The 23736-nt window shown below is 36.9% G+C and overlaps 1 protein-coding gene across 5 annotated transcripts in view; it reads left to right on the top strand.

Moving 5' to 3' along the window:
• Positions 1-796: 796 nt before the first annotated feature.
• Positions 797-23736, top strand: part of LOC110462832 (protein TBATA-like) — a 41378-nt gene continuing 18438 nt past the window's right edge. The window contains exons 1-2 of one of the 5 annotated variants that reach the window (XM_021517034.1): positions 797-1065; positions 21159-21179. Coding sequence is in view for 3 of the 5 variants with exons in the window: in XM_021517036.1 (XP_021372711.1) it covers positions 13310-13404 (95 nt within the window). In the remaining 2 variants the exon portion in view is untranslated. Of the gene's footprint in view, positions 1066-13129; positions 13405-21158; positions 21180-23736 lie in introns of those variants that run through there. The other 4 variants (XM_021517033.1, XM_021517036.1, XM_021517031.1 and 1 more) reach the window with 4 other exon arrangements.

The following is a 23736-nucleotide window of genomic DNA, read 5'->3' as shown; positions in this document are numbered from 1 at the left end:
ATTGCCGTGTTAAACTTTAACCGAGAGACGTTCTTACCGCTACAATTAAACACAGTTCTGTAGAATACAATGTACATGCATTGACACACTCATGTTTTCTACAAAATCTTTTTCTGGAAAGAAGGAGTAAAAATATTTGAATTTGAGGTAATTTTCTGGAAAAGAAATCGTTTTAAAACTTAAGCTGTGTGTCATCAGATAGGTACAGCTGGTCTTGGTGTGGTCATGTCTTCTGTGTTTGGGGGAAACGTTTAAAAATCTTTACGGCCCCAGTGTCAATGGTGAGATTATTTGCATAAGCTCCATTTATCCAATATAATTGTGTCTATATCCAAATGTAAACCGTTTACTCTAAAATAACTTTTTCAATTTCCCAATTAAAGCCACCACGCGACACGTCTATTAATCTTTTTTCATTTCCAATGCAGTAAAAATCCGGGAGCAAGTTTTCTGTAATGGGTGTCCTGCCATAAAATTGTCAGACGTTGAAAAGAATGTTTTAAGTCAATGCAGTAATGTCAAGCGACAGGTTATTCCGAGGTGCTAAGTCTACAGTTGAAAAAGTAAACGGAAGATATATTAAGTAACTGACTGTTTTTTCCACGTTGCCGTCTAGGAGTGCATATTTTCTTCGTTAGCAACTTAAGATTGTGCTTAAGTACCTCCGATAACATGTTACGCGATCGAACATAACGGGGATAAACGTAACGGATTGCTCAACTTAAACGCTCAAACATTTAAAATCAATTTCGGTTAACGATATCTGTACCGTATATTACACTTTGAAGGGGTGCAATAGTTTTAAACACACAGTAGATTCCGGCACACACAGCATTCGTCCTATGAGATTAACACACTAATCGTGGGCCGGTATATATTGTTCCAATAGGCTCTATTAATCAGTCGACTATTGACTAAGTCCGTGGCCTTAGCGTCCTTGGTTACCCGTCGCCATGCTGTTCGAGCGTCTCCGTGAATTAGACCTTACCTGGATCAGCCCTCTATAGCTACCGTTGTGTCGCTAACACCTGACAAACAGGGGAAATTACACCTATACAAAACCAGGTAAGACAATTCATTTCTAAAAACTTTTTATTCAAATTTATAAGCGAATATCAATTTTTAATGTTTTATCTGTTTTTTCGTTCAAGTGTTTCTTAAATATGTACATATATGACGGTGTTAGTCGGTATATATGCAGTGGTTAGATTTTCACACTCCAATGGAAATAGGTGTATTCTGTCAAGTCAGATAAAACTAAATAGAGGACGGTTTTAAATTAGAAGGACACCTGTGTTAGTAAATTCACTAAACTATTCGGTTTTGTTCGTGTATGTCAAATGTGTTACTGGTATATTTCCAATATATTCCTTTACATTGTTGAACATGTGTTTTTAAATAACCCGACTTCGATTCGTTTTAAAGATCCAGTTATCACAGAGATCATCGGGATCCGTGCATGTCTAAAATGGGTTTGAATTGTCTGTCGAGTAGATATCCAGCGCGACATTTGTATGTAAGATTAGTGTTTCCTTCATTAAGACACTCATTTTGCTAATTAATAATCGACCCAATGTGTATCAGAACTCACCTCCAATCTGACCAAGTACATTTGTATGTAATTTGATTAACTGAAGTCCTGTATCTGTGCCATGATATTAAGTTACTAAACGAAGGCACTCGGTAAGCCGTCCTGTGATCTATTGTTTCCATGTTCCGCGTAAGTTACAAATATGATCGCAGATACATTCACTGCTCCGGTAGATGCCCAAGATTGCTCTTTTCACAGGCATATGTAGCGGTTCTTTTGCGCCACCTCCAACCTTCCTCTGCTAGCTTCTACCTTCTTCCTCTGGCATCTACCTTCCTCCTTTGGCTCCAATCATTCCTTAGCTAGTTCAAACCTTTCCTTCCCTAAACCTTTCCTCCGCTAGCTCTAGCCCTCCTCTTCTGGCTCCAACCTTTCCTTAGCTAGTTCAAACCTTTCCTCCGCTAACGTCAACCTTTCTTTCTCATTGTCTGTGTCTGTTTGACGCGATGAGGGACACTGTAAATCTTAACCTTGTTTTATTTCATGATGGCTTCCTCGTCAAAATGGCAGGTCTAGCGAGGAAATGTTGTTCAGTCCCATGTGTAGTTAGCTATATGTTTAATGAGTAATAAACACCCGAACACTCCATTCTCTGCTTATAGATGGAAAACGCGTACACTCATAATATAAAAACGTACAGTACGATTCAAAAGATGAGGTATTGGCAGTTTTAATTCTTTTTCGAACTGTCATCGTTGGCCCGTTATTTTAATCCCTGTAATAGTAAGAACTTACACGTTATGTACAGTGTATTCACGTACTCGTGGATTAGTGTAATCTACCTATAGCTATACAACGGAGAACTTGGTGTATAGGGTTTGGCCAATCATGCATGGCACTGAGCTGATCAGTCCGTTCCAGTTGATGACCTCGTGTTGTCTATGCTGTCCTGATGTGCAAAGTGCCTCCCATTGAAAGGAAGCACGCACGGAATAGTCAGCTTTTTAGAGTATATCTACTATAACAAACGACCTATTTTATTTTGATTGTCATTTAATTTCAGTGAGGTATATATATTCCACCACTATCCCGTTGTCCTCCACGCCATCGAATCATTAATAGCAATCCTAGTAATGATGTATGTCATCACATGGATTACAATGATGTTGTCGTCACTACAATATTACCATCACACTAATGTATGTCAATATATGATGTTGTCACTACACCAATATACTTTCATCGATTTACGGAATCAGATGACATGTACATGTATCAAATTGAAAGTTGGAAATATCAAGCAATTACCCGTTGCACATTGAATGGGTGTAGTATTACTGGTGACACAATAGAAACCTCGACAAAAGCGACACTCAAAACTCTCCGCTTCTATTTAAAAATAATCCTTTTCTTATAGGTAAGATAAATTACTTGTCTCAGATTTCCTTAGTAGGCGCACCAATCCTACCCAAGACAGATAATGTTTTTTGATTCCAAGGATGCTTGGCACAATATTTTGAACTGTAGATGCCGTAATAAGAATATCCTTTACGATATTTTGACACCTAATCCAGTATTTAAACCGAACCATTATGTTTCCCGATCGTTGATGTGCCTAGCTACACTACACATGTCACAAATTTGCCTGCCAACTATTGACTGGAAGACACCCCATATCGGTTAAAGCTTCAGAACGCCTCGTTTGACAAACAAACCACTACGGGGAATAGATATGTTAATTTGTTAAGTACAATACTCGGTATATATTTGTGGAGAAGGAACCATTTGAATGACACAGCGCGTCCATTAGGTATTACTATGGAATTACATGGGCGAGCGACCACTGTATCGGCTAATATTGACTAGCGTTAACTGGCTAAGTACACCTTTTACACAGGAAATGTGGTCATGTAGACACATTGTTCATACCGGAACCTGCCGCAAATGGCACGCTTGAACGAACGACTGACATCCGACGGGTTTAAGTTGGAGAACAGCGTTACGTTAATGTTAAACCTTTAGTAATTGTTTGACCACAATTAAAGTCACATAAAAGGATTTATACAGCAACTCCATGTATATGTGTTGTATGGATTCGAACCTCTTAAAAATTGGTTTGATGATAAAACGTTACATCTGAGAACAAGAACTTTATCTAGGTTCAAGCTGTCCTCGCCTTAGAGATTGATTAAAGTCTTAGTGTGGGAGGAAACCGGAGTGCCCGGAGAAAACCCACGTGGTCGGGCAGGTGACCCCAACCTTTTCACGTCCGATCGGGGAATCGAACCCCGGCCGCCTTGGTGAAAGGCAAGTGCGCTATCCACTGCACCACCCGACCACCCTGCACCACCCGACCACCCTGATAATACATACACTCATTGGATCGTTAAAAATATTGGATTAAATTTCATAATTTGATTGGTATAAAATAATGTTCTGACTCATGTAAATGATTTTTTGATATATCGGTAACTCACTGAATGCTATCTGGTGTAATTCAATATGGCGCCGTACAATGGCTGTGGGTTATAAGCTGGTAACTCGATCATCACTCGGCCACTACATCAGGCTCAATTTTAATACAAAAATGATTATCGAAATTTTAAACTTCTTCACAGTAACAGCGATTTACTTTTGATTGTCTCTACCGAATCACTAAGTAAACCAATTATAAAACATATGTAGTATTAGATCTGATATTGAGATACCATAAGGTTGATAACAATGATAAAATGTGGTCATTATATTTTGTTAACGAATATCATCGGATATGATACGTTAATATCATACATCTATTTATTGGATCTAGTATACAACAAACAGGGTCTCGGGAATAGCATACATGCCTAGTATGTAACATATAGGGTCTAATACATTATAGACTATTATTGAGGTGAATATGTGGTTACATGAACATGAGAAAGTGATATTGACTTCGACTTTGCCTCGGTTAATATCTCTTTCTCATGTCCATATAGCGACATATTCACCGAAATAAAAGTCCTTAATTGTTAAATTAGATGCTTAATAATGCTTTTATCATTAAACAAGTTGGAACGTACAAAATGTATATAAATTAAACGGAGGAAAGTACTACATTTAGCAGAGAGCATTATGACGTTACAATTGAAATGTCGTCATGAAGTGAACATTAACCTGCTGTTTCTAAAAAATGGTAATACCAAGTCAATATCAAACCACTGACCTGGACGTGAAAATGTAACCTAACACAGAGAATGTGGGGGAAATGTGTTTCATCTAATAGACAGGGTCTAGTGTATATTGTATATGATATAATATTTATCATACGAGGTCTGAGATATAACACAGTCTAGTGTATATTGTACAGTATATAGAACATGTATATACATTTGTATCATACGGAGTCTTATAACATACTGTGTCTAGTACATTGTATATAACATACATGGTATAGAATATATGCAAGACCACACACTTGTGTTTTTCTAACGAATCAGAAAGTATTCACGAGTGCGCGGAGCGCACAGTGAATATATACGTTCTCGCAATAAATGAGTACTTTCTGATTCGTTAGAAAAACACAAGTGTGTGGTCTTGCTTTTATCACATACCTTCCGTATTTGGTAGAGATCGATACAAAGATTTTACAAACTTTGATTTTTTTTTGAAAATACCGGGAACTTTTCAGTTGGCCATGACAAGGGGATTCCACCAAAAAGTTATTCCGGCTGCACATGTGCAATACAGAACGTTGTATTTCATGGTCTGGAAATTGCTTGTATTACTATAATAAGATTCAACAGGTATGTGATAAATACATGTAACATACGGGGTATTGTGTATACAATGTAGCATACATGTCTAGTATATTACATACAGATCTAGTATATAACATACAGGTCTAGTATATAACATTCAAGTCTAGTATATAACATACAGGGTATAGTGAAAACATACGGGGTCTAGTATATACCATACATGTCTAGTATATAACGTACATGTCTAGTATATAACATACAGGGTATAGTGAATAAGATACAGAATAAAGGTCTAATATATAAGATACAGATCTAGTATATAACATACAGGCCTGGTTTATAACACACATGTCTAGTATATAGCACACAGGGTCTGGTATATAACATAAAGGTCTAGTATATAAGATACAGATCTAGTATATAACATACAGGCCTAGTTTATAACACACATGTCTAGTATATAGCACACAGGGTCTGGTATATAACATAAAGGTCTAGTATATAACATAGAGGTCTAGTATATAAGACACAGATCTAGTATATAACATACAGGCCTGGTTTATAACACACATGTCTAGTATATAGCACACGGGGTCTGGTAAACAACATAACGTGACTAGTATAGACCATACTGAGGTTTCCTATGGTGTTGTGAAGTTCATCTACCAATGAGTCTCCCACAACTTAATATACACCCCACTGTCTGGTGAATAACTTACTTCATTTATAAAGAGCTTTAGTCCTTAACGTCTTTTGAATAAGACATTTAAATTCTAAACAAGACGATCCCGATTGAAGCCATAGGCCTTTCAACAACAATAAAATTCCAACCACATAGATTTGAATATATTACAGAAATTTAACTGTCGTCGTTTCAAACTTTTTTTTTACTGTGAGATTTATTCAAGAAATTAAAACATTGTTGACTGAAGGTATTATTCTTACCTGAATATGGTTTACCTGTAATTACTCAGCCGTTTAGTCGGCTAATAGAAAGATACACTGTACATCCAGGTTTTTTGCCCTTTGACAGACGATATACCTAAAAGTATAATAGTAGGCGGACAGTTGCTTATTTTACCAGTTGTTTTGTGTATTGACAGAGTATCAGTTGCTATACACTGCTCAATGACTCTCAAATAAGCCAGGGCAAACAACACTAACTCAGACAAATTAATTGAAATTTTAACAGTTGGTCTATTTGTTTATCATACCCTCATAAGAATCGGTCTCCAAAACAGTGCATTAGTCGAGAGGAGAGTTATATGGGATTTAGTCTGAGTACATATTGGAGACTTTTTGTATTGTTGGGCTCGTAACATCTGTAAGTGGTGTTATTGCAGTGTCACTGTGTTCTTGACTCAAACAGTGAAACGTAAAGAACCGTCAACAAGGCTGGTATCTTAACCCTAGGTAAGGTCTAAAAGCGGTATAGGAACTTCAAAACCGTCAACAAAGCTGGTATCTTAACCCTAGGTAAGGTCGAAATCAGGTCTAGGAACTTCAAAACCGTCATCAAGTCTATCTTCTAAGCTTACGTAAGGTCTAAATCAGGTATAGGAACTTCAAACCCGTCAACAAGGCTGGTATCTTAACCCTAGGTAAGGTCTAAATCAGGTCTAGAAACTTAAAAACCGTCATCAAGTCTATCTTCTAAGCCTAGGTAAGGTCTAAATCAGGTATAGGAACTTCAAAACCGTCAACAAGGCTGGTATCTTAACCCTAGGTAAGGTCTAAATCAGGTCTAGAAACTTAAAAACTGTCATCAAGTATATATTCTAAGCCTAGGTAAGGTCTACATCAGTTCTAGGAACTTAAAATCCGCCCTCAAGTCGCTTTTTCTAAGCCTAGTGAAGGTCTAAATCAGGTCTAGGAACTTAAAAACTGCCATCATGTCTTTTCTTCTAAGCCTAGGAAAGGTCTAAATGAGGTTTATGAACTAAAACAAATATACAGAATACTTGTATCTTAGTCATGGGTAGTTCTCAAAGAATGCCTAGACTAGGGAGCCGAAAAAGAGCCTGTCAACAAGACCTGTCTTCTAATAAAAATGCTCTAAAGAAGGTCTAAAGGGACATAGAACATGACGAACCGTCAACGAAGCTTGTCTCCTGATGATAGTTAGGGTCTAACCGTGGCCTAGGAACCTTAGAGTGCGTTTACGTATATGTCTGTACCTTACACGTGAATTTGCTTGCGAACATACAGAATCTTAAATGTTTGAACCGACTACTAAAATAGCAGTTGAATGGTCCATGGCCATGTCCGATACTGACCAGTTTTAGCTGCTTATGTCTGAGACTGACCAGTTTTAGCTGCTTATGTCTGAGACTGATCAGTTATAGACTGACCATGTCTGACTCTGACCGGTTTTGTCGGACCATGTCTGATACTGACCGGGTTTTTTACTGACCATGTCCGAGACTGACCAATTTTGTCTGACCATTTCGGAGACTGACCGGTTTTGTCTGAAGTGGATGAGCTCTTGTTTCCCGGCATGTACCATCTAAAGACTGGGCTAGGACACAGCATATATACGTTGAAGGCAGTCCTGTTGACTTTCGTGTAGATTCCTGTATAAACAGTCTGAAGCACTTCAGTTTGACCGCGGCTTCAAGCGTCCGTAAACTATACCTCATACATGTCACTCACGTTAGAGTGGACAAGTTTGTCGGTTTATTGGTTTCATAACCACACCGATAGCTACCTAGGTTTTGTCGAGGGTGGTTAGACATTGGTATTATAGTCTTTTAGGGATAGAGACTTAATTAACTCCTCAAGTTAACCGAAGTTTTACTGAGACTGGTACAGCCTCGGTACCGAAAATAGAGAAAGAATCACTAACATTCGTGCTGAGCTTAAAATAGATTATTAAAATTTACCCATGGAAACTAAAGAATACCAAAGGTAAATTATTGTTCATATCAAACTCTCGGGTATACTTTAACTAAGCACTTTATTTAGACTGACGACCTGTTCCGTAGGGCTTTTTGATTGTTTAGACATATGAGTACCGAAGGTATGTGTGTTTATTCAGATCGACGAATCGCAGTGCCGACCTGTACCGACGTTCTTTCTGTGGCGTACTTATATGGGTTCTTGGGAGTCCCGCACCCACACTGTAGTGTTAGTGGGATCACATGTTATCTGCCTGGGAACACCTTACTTAGCTTGGATTAAGACACACGATGACGGTATCAGCGCGGTGTATGATAAGTCTTGTAGTAGCATTGGATGTGTCACAATAAGCAATGTGTTAAAGCGTAAAGGTGGCTGCTCTTTTAGTGGCCACGGCATCAGCTAAGATATTAAACACTAGTCTTTAAGTGGCCACGGCATCAGCTAAGAGATTTAACACTGGTCTTCTAGTGGCCACGGCATCAGCTAAGGAGAGCTCCTCACTGAGGAATTGTCTTCAGTATCAAAGACATGAATGTGACTTTTAATTGTCTACGTATTGTTGGCAACACAGAAAAGTGCATCCAACCCCTATCCTTATATCATAAGTAATATTTGATCATTTTCTTACATCTGCACATTTTACTCAAATACCTTTTAAAATAGGTACTTGGGTATGTTCACAAATATGACGTCATAGCACGCGCTCCTGACACCCTTAACCGAAGGGGCACAGTACTAGTAAAAATAGACATAGGGCGGTAATCCATTCACTGGGAAGAACCTAGGTAGACTTTGATTCTATTGACACGTTTTACTACTGACTTTATCTTGTTACATCTAATATAAATATTTACCTGCACGACGTTTCAATTAAAAGTTAATTAATCGACGTTGCCTGGAGCATACCTTACAGTAACGTGATTTTTTTTCATCGTAAAATAAATAAAAGAATGGACATCTAAATATTTGTGGTTTCTGACATGTCTGTGTCAATTAGAATCGGGATACATACGTAGCGGCACGCGACAATATGGCCTACTGTGGTTATCTTTTACATCCACGTTTTATTGGACATGTTTACGCCGGATTAATCGGAAAAGGAGTAAGGTTACGTAATGTAAAACCAATCTAATATCATTCTGTGTCAATATATTGACAGGCGTCCAAAATGTGTAGCGATTTGTTAAAACAGTCTTTTAAACGATACGACAATTGTTGTTTGTAAAAGTCTGTTTTTCTTTGTTGATCAGTTGATAAACTTAAGACTGTAAAGGGCTATCCATTCTCACTCGACATGCTATCGATCAAGTACAGTAGTAATATGACGGAGGTCCAAATTAGGTTGAGAAGAAATTTGCAATTAAATTTGCGAATACATAGACAACACATTAGAAGGTTCCTAGTCGACTCATATATTGGATAACTATATACATGATTTATATAGAGAGAAGTAAGGTGCTTTATTTACGCACATATTGACACGGGACGAAAACAACCAAAGTTTACCCACGACTTTGTATAAGAAGTAAAATTGGAAATGTCAAAGAGCACTAAATGTTGTGACTCGAAATGTTACCATATATCGAAAATTAAGTAGTAGTGCGTTTCTACATGTATTCTCATATATTGGACAGACATTCCGGAAACAGTGCGAACTGACATTGCCACATTTATAACGTCGTGGCCTTGTCGTCAGTGATAGTGCTGTATGGCAGCGCGTCAAATACATGTCAGACCGCTAATTATAAATGAGTGTAGTTGTATGAAACTACCCCAGATATCTTATCAAGAAGTGTGATTACATACTGATATCGGTGCATGTCTTGGGGAGTCATGCAGAGACGAATCATTCGTATAGCGACATTTCAAATTTCTGAAATGACATTTTCATACATTAAAGCTGCCCAAACAGGACACTTTGGAGCAATCACATTGAGGTCAAGTACGAGATTTGACTGCCTTTCTTTGTGTAATAACTATATTCGCTTTCCTATCAAGAGTGTAGTGTCATCTAAACACTGGGTGGGAGATTATGGTGAAAGATCCAAATGCAAATACATATAAACTTGCTCCTTGGCGAATCCTTGCAAAACTTACAAAGCCTTCATACTTTCTGAAGTGTGTGGCTAAGCTATTTCATCCATTATGCATTAAGGCATTGCTTATTCAAGCCGTGGAATCTGTTTAAGTTTTAAATATCTGCAAAGTAAAGTTTTTGTCACACAACATGATAACAACGAGACGTGTAGGTCGGGGGCTGACTTTTTTGGACACCTCCGGGAACTCAATTTGTGTACTGGCTTTGTTAGACTCCCCTGGAAACTCTATTTGTATGCTGACTTTGTTGGACTCCCCCGGGAACTCTATTTGTGTGCTGGCTTTGTTAGACTCCCTCGGGAACTCTATTTGTATGCTGACTTTGTTGGACTCCCCCGGGAACTCTATTTGTGTGCTGGCTTTGTTAGACTCCCCCGGGAACTCTATTTGTGTGCTGGCTTTGTTTGACTCCCCGGGAACCCTATTTGTATGCTGATTTGTTAGACTCCACCGGGATCTCTGTTTGTGTGCTGGCTTTGTTAGACTCCCCCGGGAACACTATTTGTGTGCTGGCTTTGTTAGACTCCCCCTGGAACACTATTTGTATAATGACTTTGTTGGAATCCCCCGGGAACTCTATTTGTGTGCTGGCTTTGTTTGTCTCCCCGGGAACCCTATTTGTATGCTGGCTTTGTTAGACTCCACCGGGACCCCTATTTGTGTGCTGGCTTTGTTAGACTCCACCGGGACCCCTATTTGTGTGCTGGCTTTGTTAGACTCCACCGGGACCCCTATTTGTGTGCTGGCTTTGTTAGACTCCCCATGGAACACTATTTGTGTGCTGGCTTTGCTAGACTCCCCCGGGATCTCTATTTGTGTGCTGGCTTTGTTAGACTCCACTTGGAACAGTATTTTTGTGCTGACTTTGTTAGACTCCCCATGGAACACTTTTTGTGTGCTGGCTTTGTTAGACTTCCCATGGAACACTATTTGTATGTTGGCTTTGATAGACTCCCCCTGGAACACTATTTGTATAATGACTTTGTTGGACTCCCCCGGGAACTCTATTTGTGTGCTGGCTTTGTTGGACTCCCCCGGGAACTCTATTTGTGTGCTGGCTTTGTTAGACTCCCCCGGGAACTCTATTTGTGTGCTGGCTTTGTTAGACTCCCCCGGGAACTCTATTTGTGTGCTGGCTTTGTTAGACTCCCCCGGGAACTCTATTTGTGTGCTGGCTTTGTTAGACTCCCCCGGGAACTCTATTTGTGTGCTGGCTTTGTTAGACTCCCCCGGGAACTCTATTTGTGTGCTGGCTTTGTTAGACTCCCCCGGGAACTCTATTTGTGTGCTGGCTTTGTTAGACTCTCCCGGGAACTCTATTTGTGTGCTGGCTTTGTTAGACTCCCCCGGGAACACTATTTGTGTGCTGGCTTTGTTAGACTCCCCTTGGGACACTATTTAGTATTCAGCAACACGCACGACGTCCACCAGGAGCTGTTGTCTGAACATGTACATATAACTTACACTTAACTTTAATCTACCCCAGTGGCACACACTGATTTATCATCACACAGATATTTTGTCCGAAGCCTTCTGACCACTACATACATTATGTATTACAGTACTTTAAACGTAGGGGCATTTGCATATAAACATCATGTTACTGAATCTATTTTGTCAATACATGTTTTGTTAATCTTGTGTAATAATTTGTTATTTTGAAAATAATGAATAAACTTATATAGTTTCAATTCAACTAAATATAGACAGAGTTAAACGATATGTTGCATTGCTATTGAAAGACAATTTACGTCAATGTGAAAGAAAACTTTCTATAATAAAGCTCACAAAATTTAGTCAAAGTAAGTGTCCTAAATTCCCATATATAGGTAGGTACCTCGTGTAGAATTTGTACATGTAAATAGAACAGCTTTAACAGCTTTTGTCGACATTATATTACTCGCAGACAACCGATATTTGCGGTATCGGTGTTGCAGGGTGGTTGTGTTTTAGGGGCATGACAGCACTTTCTCGTTTTACATGTGTAAAACAACACTATGAGGACCTATGAAGAGAATTAGAATGTTTATGTATACTATGCGAATAGGACTGGAATGTTAACCTACATACTTTTATTTATAAAATATGGTTATCTGAGGTGTGTTAAAGTTTGTAGCTATTTGGTTCCTGTCTGTGTCGTATTGCACCTGTACCAAACCAACACGCCCTAGAACGCTACTTAACAATATGCAAAGATATGCTTTTGTAATCCTTCTTGTCTGCACTTGGAAGACGGGCTGGTTTGAGTTGAGATTCTCCCGACCGTAAGAATAATGTAGTGTTAATGGTAGCAAAATACACGTAGACAGAGATTCACCCTGACTTATAAAACGAAATTGAGTCCATTCATCGTTTTAATATAACTTATAAATGAAACGAGTATTTTTATATTAGGGTAACACTATATACGTCGAACCTTCCAACATACAGGCTATTGATTGTACATGAACATTTCAATGGGAATACCTAGGTATCGCAACCCATAAAACAAAAGTAAGCGACAAACCGAGGGTTTTAGTCGAGGTACCACTGTCGCCAGAACTCGTAATGTATACTTTTACCAAGAATAATCTGTAATGTCAACGGAAAGATAACCATCAGATCGAATTTCAGTATATATTACGTCATGGCGTAAGCTTATAAAAGCACGTGTTTAAACGTTAGGTATCGGGGCTTTATTAATGGCACGCCTAAATATTAACCATTCGGTAGAGGGTAATCCTGCTATTTACTTTACGGCTATTTTGTATCGATTTTGACCACATTTGAAGAATTTGAACACATTGGAATTTTGACAGTTACGCTCAATCGATCTGACTACAGATCGATAGGTAACGGTTACATGTAGACTTCACTCTGGAACACAGGTATGTAGTGTCACAGACGACTAATCCTGACGTCGTGATCTAAACTCCACGGTTCATGCAAAGCCTGAGTACAGACACGGCTGTTTTGTGTACCTGGAACTGGAAATACATATTAATTCACCTTCAGGAACGTTCCGGATACTGTAGGTTATCCCATCAATTATTGACGTCAGATGACAGCAATAGTGGAGACGGGCTGCGTCCCGTCCATCCGTGACGTGCGTTATGCTGCGATCCGATACACCGACTTCAATGTAGCATTCGTCAGGTATGTCAGGCAACATGGCAGTTGCTTTGGGGTAGGGTAGCATGGGTGTAGATCAGGACCCTAAGTTGCAGACCCTGAGCAGGTATTGATGATGTGATTGTCCTGAGGTGCTACATCTAGGGCTAAGTTAACGTAGGTCTTGAACAATATTACAGTAGTATGTGAATTTGGTAAAAGAGGAGAGGGGTACGTAAGTTTGTTAACTGTTATCTCTGTGAGACGATTTAATTGTAGAGTTATATCCTGTGATTGGAGGGCATTTTTTTTTTGATGTAGGGCACGATTACAATCGCTTATTTCTCGTTACAATCAATAAGTAATTTAAACTTACCCGCAAGGATAATACCTTGAGTAAAATATTGATTTGTAGTTCATGGTTGAGTTCGGGATACCAATTGGGAAATGTTTGAAATTGATTTTATTTTCATTGCATTAATTGCAATTTATTTATTAATATTTTTCACCGTTATTGTCCTAAAATGAAAGCTTTATATCAAAGGCCTCTAGAATGCTTTATGGCTTTATTGCCTATCGTATGGTCCGTTGCCTCCGTAACAGGATACGAGCGCATTCAAGCAATATTCTCAGTGATGTCGCCATGTTTTCGCATATATATCGAATAACGATCTTTTGGATACAAGCAAAGCATAATTAGTCGATAAATATTTCGGTACGGTACAGCGGTCAACCTCTTCTATGTACACATACGAGGTATGGTAGATTTACCGACTTGATTGAGATGTTAATGGGCATTAAGCATTGATGATCCAACCGTCTGTTACGTCATACGTGTCCTTTTTACATAAGTCCGTTTGTTGTCAGGTAATCCGCTTACAGCATGTTTCTAACGGAAGCACCAGACGGAGGTATAATCAATAAAAGCGTACTACACGCTGTCATAAAGGGTTTGGTCGTTTACAGGGTCCGATTTAAGTTTTGTTTCCAGATCGTTCGACTTGAAATGCATCTGTGTTCTAACTCCTCTCATTTCAGCGCATGTCTGTATTCAATATTGGAGCTCTATGCACCCGAAAGTTGCGTTTCATGTGTTTTCAAGCTGTAGTCCAAAATATTTTTCTGAATAAAGGTAAATCATTTTTATTTGAACAGGTATACAATTTATTTGAAACGTTCTACATCTGCATTCAAACCAATGTACTCACACGTTCTACGAATAAAACCGATAACCTTAGTGTCATACTTTAGTATATAAACACTTGTTAAAGTTACGCTGATGACGTCACCACGTGATTAGGGTTTCATTGGATGTGTTGTAGACCTACGTATATCGGTAAGACTCGAGACGCATTACTGTTGTAAATCCATTTAAATTATATGTTTCAGAAGGACCCTTTATCTATAATGTTTACCGGTTAACAATCCACAGTTTTTGTTTGCAAAACGGCTCCTTCCTTCCTTTATACTAGGGTTAGATATCTTACCACGGTATGTCATAGACATATTTCGGACATATATGTGTTCTTTTATAAGGAATTAAAATACTATACAAATGTAGGTACGTCTACGTTTTGGAAACTCATATCTTTAAGAATATTACATATTTTATCAGTACAGTTACTGAAAGCTGAACATTTTGACAATCATTTTGCCATTTTTATAAACAACCGCAATGCCGATGTGGGCTTTTGAGATATTGCTGTAATGGTAGTGGTTGGGTCTGTGCTACCACGAGACGGTCATAACAATTCTAGCAGGAACACTTTTTTACAATTTCAATATTCATGAAAATGTCAAAGAAGATGTTTTATATTATCCTGCTTTTAAATGTTATTGATAAATTGTATGTCAATGAACAACTACGACTGTCTTTTGAAGTCCTGTTGTCGTCTGCTTCCAGCAGTTATGGCGGGAACCTTTACGAACCCAGAACGCGAGATCATATGAATTGCCTGTCGATTTAGCAGGGGTATTCTTTTACAATCAATTTGTTTCTCCTTGTCAAACACGCGACCTTTTTTTACTGGGTTTACACATGGATGTGAAGAGGTCAGACGGATGTTTGCCATAGCCCCGATGTCGAATGGGTATAAACCTAAGTGGACTCTCCATGTTTGCCATGGAAGAATTAGTTCTATATAAGCTGCGCACTACGGTCAATTAGGAAATTGTTACCGTTTCGTGTACCCTTGTGTATTGACATTCGTTCTATCATACAGGTTTCCCTGTGATCTGATATATTTATGGTGGTGTTAAGTGTCTACAAGATGATGAAAGCATTCTTTGCTACATGTAACTTCGACGGTTTGATCTTCAAAGAAACTATTTTTCACCAAAACTAATTTTGTACACTAGATGCAGTAGTTGGTATTATGAACAGGTATTTGTGAGTCACATTTCAGCTCCGTTATCTTACGAAATGTTTAATCATGAAATCAAATTTGCATCAATGCCGTCTACGTTTGCGTCTTCACAATACGAAGCAAAAGGGTTTTAAACTATTTTAAATAAAATGTATATACTTCCTATACAGTGATATACATTGTCGCTATAGATACTTTTCCAGACATGCTTTCCCACGTTTGAATCTCTGTGACTACTGTTGTCTATGAACACGCGTAACGACTTGGCGCCCTTTATAGAAATTACATCCATGTATGTAAATATATGTCATACAGAATCATACTGAGTCCATTGAGTACTTCAAATTTTATAATTACTGTATAAACAATATGTAAATGTGCAATATTATTAAAATATCATAAGATCAATGTAAATTAACCTTTTGTATGTATTAATGTTCTAAATGGTATGTAAATTCAAACTGAGACAAACCTTAGCAGATATGTTGACGAACTCTTATGTCCTTGTGAAAGAGATTCACAATCGATTTCACTTTAAGATAAGACGGAATATCAAATTAGCTATATTATTTTCAGTACTTCAATATGAACTGTTAATTGTGTAAAAAATTATAGAATGATAATTTCCTTTAACAAATAATTGAGTCAAGTTCCTATGCATAGGTATTGAGACCAAATACGTCCCATACACTCGACCTACTTTGGTATTGAAACCAAACGTGTCGTCAATTATATTCACAAGCCATACGTAAGCATGTCAGCTGTTCTATGGTCTAGCTTCGTCAAGTGGGGTTTTGACAGATTTTGATATATTGAGTTATATATTACGTATATATATAAAGCTGTACACGATTGTCATGGGTTAGTATCAGGTGGCAAGATTGCACGTACGGCTAAAGGTTATTTCAATACGATAACACCTTTGAATGACCCCCTGTTAGCTATCTATCATATCCTAGGTGTGAATGACAAATTTATCATCATCAGAGTATGTGCATTTAAAAATTGAAATTGAACTGGAATAATTTACACACCTTACTTTCCAAGTTCCTTCCCTAGATGACCGTTTCATGGACTGCGATAAGTAATAAGACACTAGACAATGTACGGGGCTTTGAAATTAATGATAGCGACTGGTGTACTGGTTGGATTCTCTCATCTCGTACGTTTACAAATACACCAAAGTAAACGGATTACCGCCCTATGTCTATGTACACTGTGCCCCCATCCCCAATACCTCATTCAGTGATATGCACAGCGTGAAATCGATCTATTGGTAAGTGTCCTTTCTGTACAACCGTACATCCGAGACCTCCATGATTTTTTACTAGACCTCCGCGAACACTGCCATCGCCACCAGTCTTGGAACATGTAGGGAAAACGCAAATAACGAGCGTTTGTTCCAGCGCCATATACTTCATTAATACATGTGTTCTGTAATATCACGTTGTTTTTCCTGTGACGTCAGTTAAATTCTAGGTTTGATGTAGAAAATAAATACCAACAAACTCGAACCTGAATGAACTTTAACATGCCATGCTCTGATGCAAACGTAAAATTAAGACATGAAATAAAACCAAAAAGGTCACAAAAATATGATTACATCAACAAGAAATGCAACCCCGTGCTATGCTTGTCGGTGTAGAGTAATAAGTCACATCAACAATTTGTAGTAAGATCCCATTGGTCACTTAACATGAACTGGATCGAGTTGAGTTAGGCACTCATTATACTCTCACTTATCGCTTTTCTATGGCCAACATAAACCTTTACTAAACCGCAGTCCGTGCTAGTGATGTCGAAATTAGTACCGTTAAACCTGTATATCTATCGGTGCGGACACAATTACAAGAACAGTAATTCCAAATTTTTAAATCACAAACCCTCTTCATTTACCCCACACATAGACTGACAGAGCACGTCCATTGTGTATAACCGTACTTCAATTGATGTCCATGGTGGGGACATGGGGAGGTGTCTATTTCATGCTTCAGTGAACTTCCTGAATCCTGACGAATCGTATTTTAAGTGGTTTAAATCGTAGTTTTGTCCGTCACCAGTCTTATAGAATTACCTGTGTCAATCGAAACACACCCTCTATTTCTTTTTATGATATGAAAAATGTGTGTTATTGAAAAAGTCACCTTTCCTGTTTCGCGTGACTATTTAACTTTGTGAACTCTGGATATGTAGTGCAAACATATATATATATATATATATATATAATATATGGGCAAGGAAGAAATAACAACAATCCAGACAAAGGGAATTGTCAATTTTTCAGGGCAATCCGCCCCTTTTTCAATACAGAAACATGAACATTTACATATAACAACATATAACAAGGGTAAACAGTCACTATGAAACAACACTACAGCATAAATTACATAAACCAAAAACAAATAATCACTTTTGAAATATGCTGCTGTAATCGCATACCCAGTACCTAATTATTGTAGAACATTCATCTTGAATACTTGAGGTCAAGTGAATTAATAGAAAAGATCTAAACATATAGACAGTTGGCATACATCATTTCGGTATAACATCACCACGGGATTACATTTTCTAAACCCATAATATCACACAGGAATGTGACAGGAAAGAACATTTAACAAACAGACGAGAACTGAATTGTGGTTATTCAAGTACACGCTTTTGTTTTTGTTAGGGTATACGCACTATTTAATGTGGTATGAAGACGTAATAGAGTCGGTCAATACAAACATACTGGTTCACACTAATCACAATCCATACATGTCATCACTGGTATGGGGTTTCAGTAATATGATGATGCATAATACCGTTTTACTTTTATCGATCTGACCACATACATCAGGACAGATGACACATGTGGTGCAGAAAAGGTTTAACCTACCTGAACACCTTGCTATTTTTTTGTTTAGCGCTCATGGTCGCTTTTTTCAGTTCGAGAGATCTTGTCTTTGTGTGTTGACGATTTGGTACACTTTATATTGATCTTACTTTTATATTCCACATTGCTATGGTAGATAAATAACTAGACAGGTATATAAGGTAATATACGTAATAGTTAAGTCGTCTTCACGAAGTATCAGAACAGGTATCAAATACATTAAAGTGTTGTCCACACCTATGTCGGAATAGACTAGGTGTATAAGATAGTGTTAATGATAGCCAACGTAGACTTAGTGAATACCTACTGCACTGACTTGCACAGGTAATATGTAATTAAGGTAGTGTTGGACTTCAGGTGTAATAACGTATATGGCTTGTAATTTATACCTCAATTAGGTTTATGTACCGACAGTCAATGTCTATATTTACCTAGCATTTACTTGTTACGGAAATGCCATATATACATGCCGTAATATTGATGTTAATTCAACCAATATACATTTGAATACATGCACTTTAAGGTATTCTCCAGAGTTTGTAGTGTGTGAATTCCTCTTTGATGTTATGTCAGCGTGTTAAACAGTTTGCATTTTATTTCTGTTCGTTACATCAATGTATTACAGTTTAATTAAGTTTTACTAGCCTCGTCAAACTGACATTGTAGGGGTGTTTGAGTATACTACAAGTGCAAACTTCAAGGATTTTAATTAAGAGAAAACTGTTTTTTATCAAAGCAACCGTTTTAATCTGTCTGTGCCATGTCAGTTTTGCCTATTGACACCGATTAGATATAATCAGATATTGTTATGTGTCTCTTTGTAAGATATAGAAAGTATTTATTATTTGTGCCCAGCTGATCCCCCCAAATTACACTTTGATATTTTGTATTGGCTTGCTAGATTGTATTCCGTATTAGAAAGTGTACACCTCACTCGATAGTTTGTTTATGTGGACCATATATCCGTACTGTCCTTAGAGCTCTATACATGTGTCTCATATGCACGTACTTTGCATAAGCTGATTGGTCAATCCTGATGAACGTACTTATGTACATAACATATAGAGTATAACTGTTGGATAGGTGTATACAGTTTAATACTCACGAGTTCCAAGTAACAAGTCAGAGTCAGTGCATTTTATTGATAAATACTAGGATTAGACATAAGACATGAATCATGCATTCGTTCTATCAATAATACAATACTTTGTATCCCAATAATATCCGGTAACAGACATGGAATAAGGTCATTTAAAGTAAGCAAGGGTCTCATACTTTCATATTTTAACATCAGATGTCTTTGTTTAGTTGTGAAACGTTTGAAATGATATACCAAATTAAATAATTGTGTTACATACAAATGGAGCTGAGAGGAGGGTGTAAAAGTTCCCCAGAGTTCCTGACATAGTAGACTTTGGAATATTATTGAGTATTAAGGAATAATGTCTGAGAAAAAAAGTATTTAGTCATCAGTGTTCCTTACACAGGTCTGCTGGGCATAATCAAATCCATTACGTGTGTGTTCTCTCTCCCTCCTGCAGGGTTTGCGCTCATATATATACCATTAGTCTATTAAGATTACAACTAGCAATTAATACACTTAAGGATATAAAAGGTTCAGACCTTCTTCTTGCTTTTGAAGAGTTTAGTCACATTAAGTAGGATATATTTATGCATTGCACCAATGAATTATTTTGAACCATTTCACAACGTATTATTTGCATTTTTTTTCTATGAATATACATATTTAATGTTTTAAGAATATTTCAACAAATGGTGCATTTATAATTTTATCGCTGAATTTATAAATTCGCGACAGGTGGTAAGACATTATTATGGCCACAGTTGTATATTGCCTTATTTAACGCTCTAAGTGTCCCCAATGAGTTCATTTGTAACTAGCTTATTAATATTCTTTCACAATATATTTGAAATGTATGAAACATTTTATACAAAAATATCCGTTAACCTTTTTCCTGTCTGCTTTGAACATTTCCAAATACAAGCCCATTGTGTAAATATTCATGTGATTTTCCCTGATGTAGTCAAGGTGTAATACAAGCCTTAATTTGTATGGAGTTTTAAACGTTTTTGTTCTGCCATAAGCAGTTATCCCAAATCATAACGACGTATTCAACTGACTGTTTGGTAGATGTAAGTAAACTTGTACATCTTTAGTAAGATATTGCTCTCAAGTAAGGTATTTTTATATAATACCTTTCAGTGAATTCATTATGTGTTTCCCTCGGTGATGTATTTAAAGGATGGCGCATAGTATGTGTAAGTGTAAACATACCTCGTGCTTTTATTTGACATTCTGTTATCATGTTGGATGGAAATTTGTGTTGTGATTCCAGCAATGTATCGGGAATAATGACACAATATTTTCGTTTTTGTTTGTTTTTGTCTTACAGCGTGTCTGAATTAGCCGGAATACCATCGTACTTCTGATGTTGGTAACATGTAATTTACAGGATTTTATGTCACAAATGCATTCCTAATTTGTCTTTTATACATTGTTATATTATATACATAGTATTTAACTCTTTTGTTTGTAGAATATTTGTTTCCTGGCAGTGGTAAGATTATCATTTACCAATTTATTACTGACAACCATTGTAATGAAACACATCGACATCATTTATCATACGTAGACTGGTTCCTCCTCATTAGACAATTCCTGTTGCTCACTCCCACTATGAATGCTGTGTTAAATATGTCCTGGTCATGAAATCATTTAATACGCTTGGAATCATTAAGAGAAACTACGGTAAGATAAAGTTGTCGATGTCGTTTCATTCACAATGGTTTTATACTTGTTTAATATGCACGTGTAATAATGGTTAATGAGCTAGAGGGAATGACTAGACTGTGCTAGAAAAGGGAGCTAATTACAATTGTATGACGAAAGCATATATTGACAGCAAGCAAACTGGGCTAGTGGACCACTTAGATATGCTTTTATCTAGTTATATTTTGTATAACAATAATTTAACGGTTAAACTATATGATGTAAACAGAGTAATGTGAATGCTCGTTGAATACTCATATATAATCATTGTTTAACGTTTGTAATAACTTCTTACAATTATCTTTATTATTGTTGAATCGATAAAAACAATAATATAAAGCATGGTTACACAACACAAGGTATAACACCAAAACTACAACAGAATTTGAAACACTAAAACTGTAACACAAAGGCAAAACACTAAAACTGTAACACCAAGGCAAAACACTAAAACTGTAACACAAAGGCAAAACACTAAAACTGTAACACAAAGACAAAACATTAAAACTGTAACACAAAGGCAAAACACTAAAACTGTAACACAAAGGCAAAATACTAAAACTGTAACACAAAGACAAAACACTAAATCTGTAACACAAAGACAAAACACTAAAACTGTAACACAAAGACAAAACACTAAATCTACAACATACATCTAAGTTATAACACGAAAATTACATAAAAAATCCTAACACTAAAGTACAAAATACATATAACTCTGAAACTACAACACCAATACCAAAATTGCAACAGAAGTCCTTACGGTAACACTGCATTATTTACATGATATATATATATTTTATAACTGTTATTTGCTGTAGTTAAGCATGCGGGGTTATGGGCTGTCTTTACATGTCGTTATAAATGTTTATGTACTTAAAAATGTATTTGTGGTTATAAATGTATATTAAAACATGAGTCACAGTAACGCTAATCATTAATTTGGCCATGGCTATATTTCGTCGAGACTTATCAGTTCAGTTTGTTCTGGGGGTTTATAGGCTTGGAATGTATATTTTGGACATTATTTATGACAATCATAGAAATCTTTAGAAGTTATATCGAAAATCTTAAAATAAAAGTAATTCATTTTATTTGAAGATATGAAATCATGGAACTGTCGATTATGAGTCAATTCACATCATAGCAATTGATTATTCCGCTACTCCAAACTAGGGTCTCGTTTCTATTTCAATAGGGCAGATTTTCAGTGTGATATAGAAACGTTTAAATTCACACACAGCTGATGTAAAGAGGACAGCTAATTTCAGTTCACGTTTTATCGAAATCATTACGACCTAGTTTGTTTTTAATTGGTAAACGTTCAAATAAATGGTAAATTTAAATGACAAACTTATTGATTAATGTGAAATAAATTATATTCCCAGTGTATGTTTTAATACAAAAATAGAAAAACCTATCATAGAAAAATATTCGTTTCCTATTAAGTGTCTATGGCGATATTTACTGTTGGGCTATTAGAATTATAATATATCTGTTTAGTGCTTGTATATTTAAGCAAATTTAACAAAATATACCTCACTTTGTGTTAAAGTTCATATACAATATCTTTGTCACTTCAATGTAAAAATAAATGCCAAATTACGCTCTTATTTTGTTAGCAAAATTAACTTAAAGGATTCAAGTATCCCAGATAATTGTTGAATTCATTTAAAGCTGTGGTACTTTATTTTTCTGCTATAAAACTGAAATGTTGCTACTTTTACAATCATTTTTGTTAGTTGTGTTTGCGATCCCAGATGACATTTTCATGTGCATATTTAACTCGTATATGTAATTGCAATTTCCATTGGATTTCTCGATTGTATAGCGATATAAAAGGAATTATAATTATGACTTTTCTACATGTATCTTTTTACTGTGTGTAAACGTATATCTGTTATAAAACAGATAGATATATCCTAAGACAAAATTAGCTAAAACTATTTCGTGCGCGTTTGAAGAATCGGAGTCTCTCTATTCAAGTACATGATCAATGATATGCTCATAGGATACTGCCGCCGATATGATCAACCCAGGTGAGTAGTACGTATTCGATAACGTGTTCCGTTGGCTATTGTTGAGCCCCTTAATCGAATCTATCGATCGTACATTATTTCAAAGAAGCTCACATCAGAAACATGATGGTATACGAAATCAACCGCATTTGCCCTCAAGACGTATTCTGAATTTTGAACAATGTTTGGAAAAATGATAATGAAGCAACGACTGCTATGGGCAGGAAGACAAATCTGAAGAACCTCTGAGAAACAGTCTGGTTTGGCCGGGTTGAGGACTGTTGTCGTCAAGTTATTGTAGGGTAAAGGTGACTAAGGTGACGGAGG

The sequence above is a fragment of the Mizuhopecten yessoensis genome, unplaced genomic scaffold (genome assembly GCF_002113885.1).
Source record: "Mizuhopecten yessoensis strain PY_sf001 unplaced genomic scaffold, ASM211388v2 scaffold10833, whole genome shotgun sequence".
NCBI lineage: Eukaryota > Metazoa > Mollusca > Bivalvia > Pectinida > Pectinidae > Mizuhopecten > Mizuhopecten yessoensis.
Note: the sequence above shows the minus strand (reverse complement) of the source record. Positions and strands in the feature narration are given on the sequence as shown.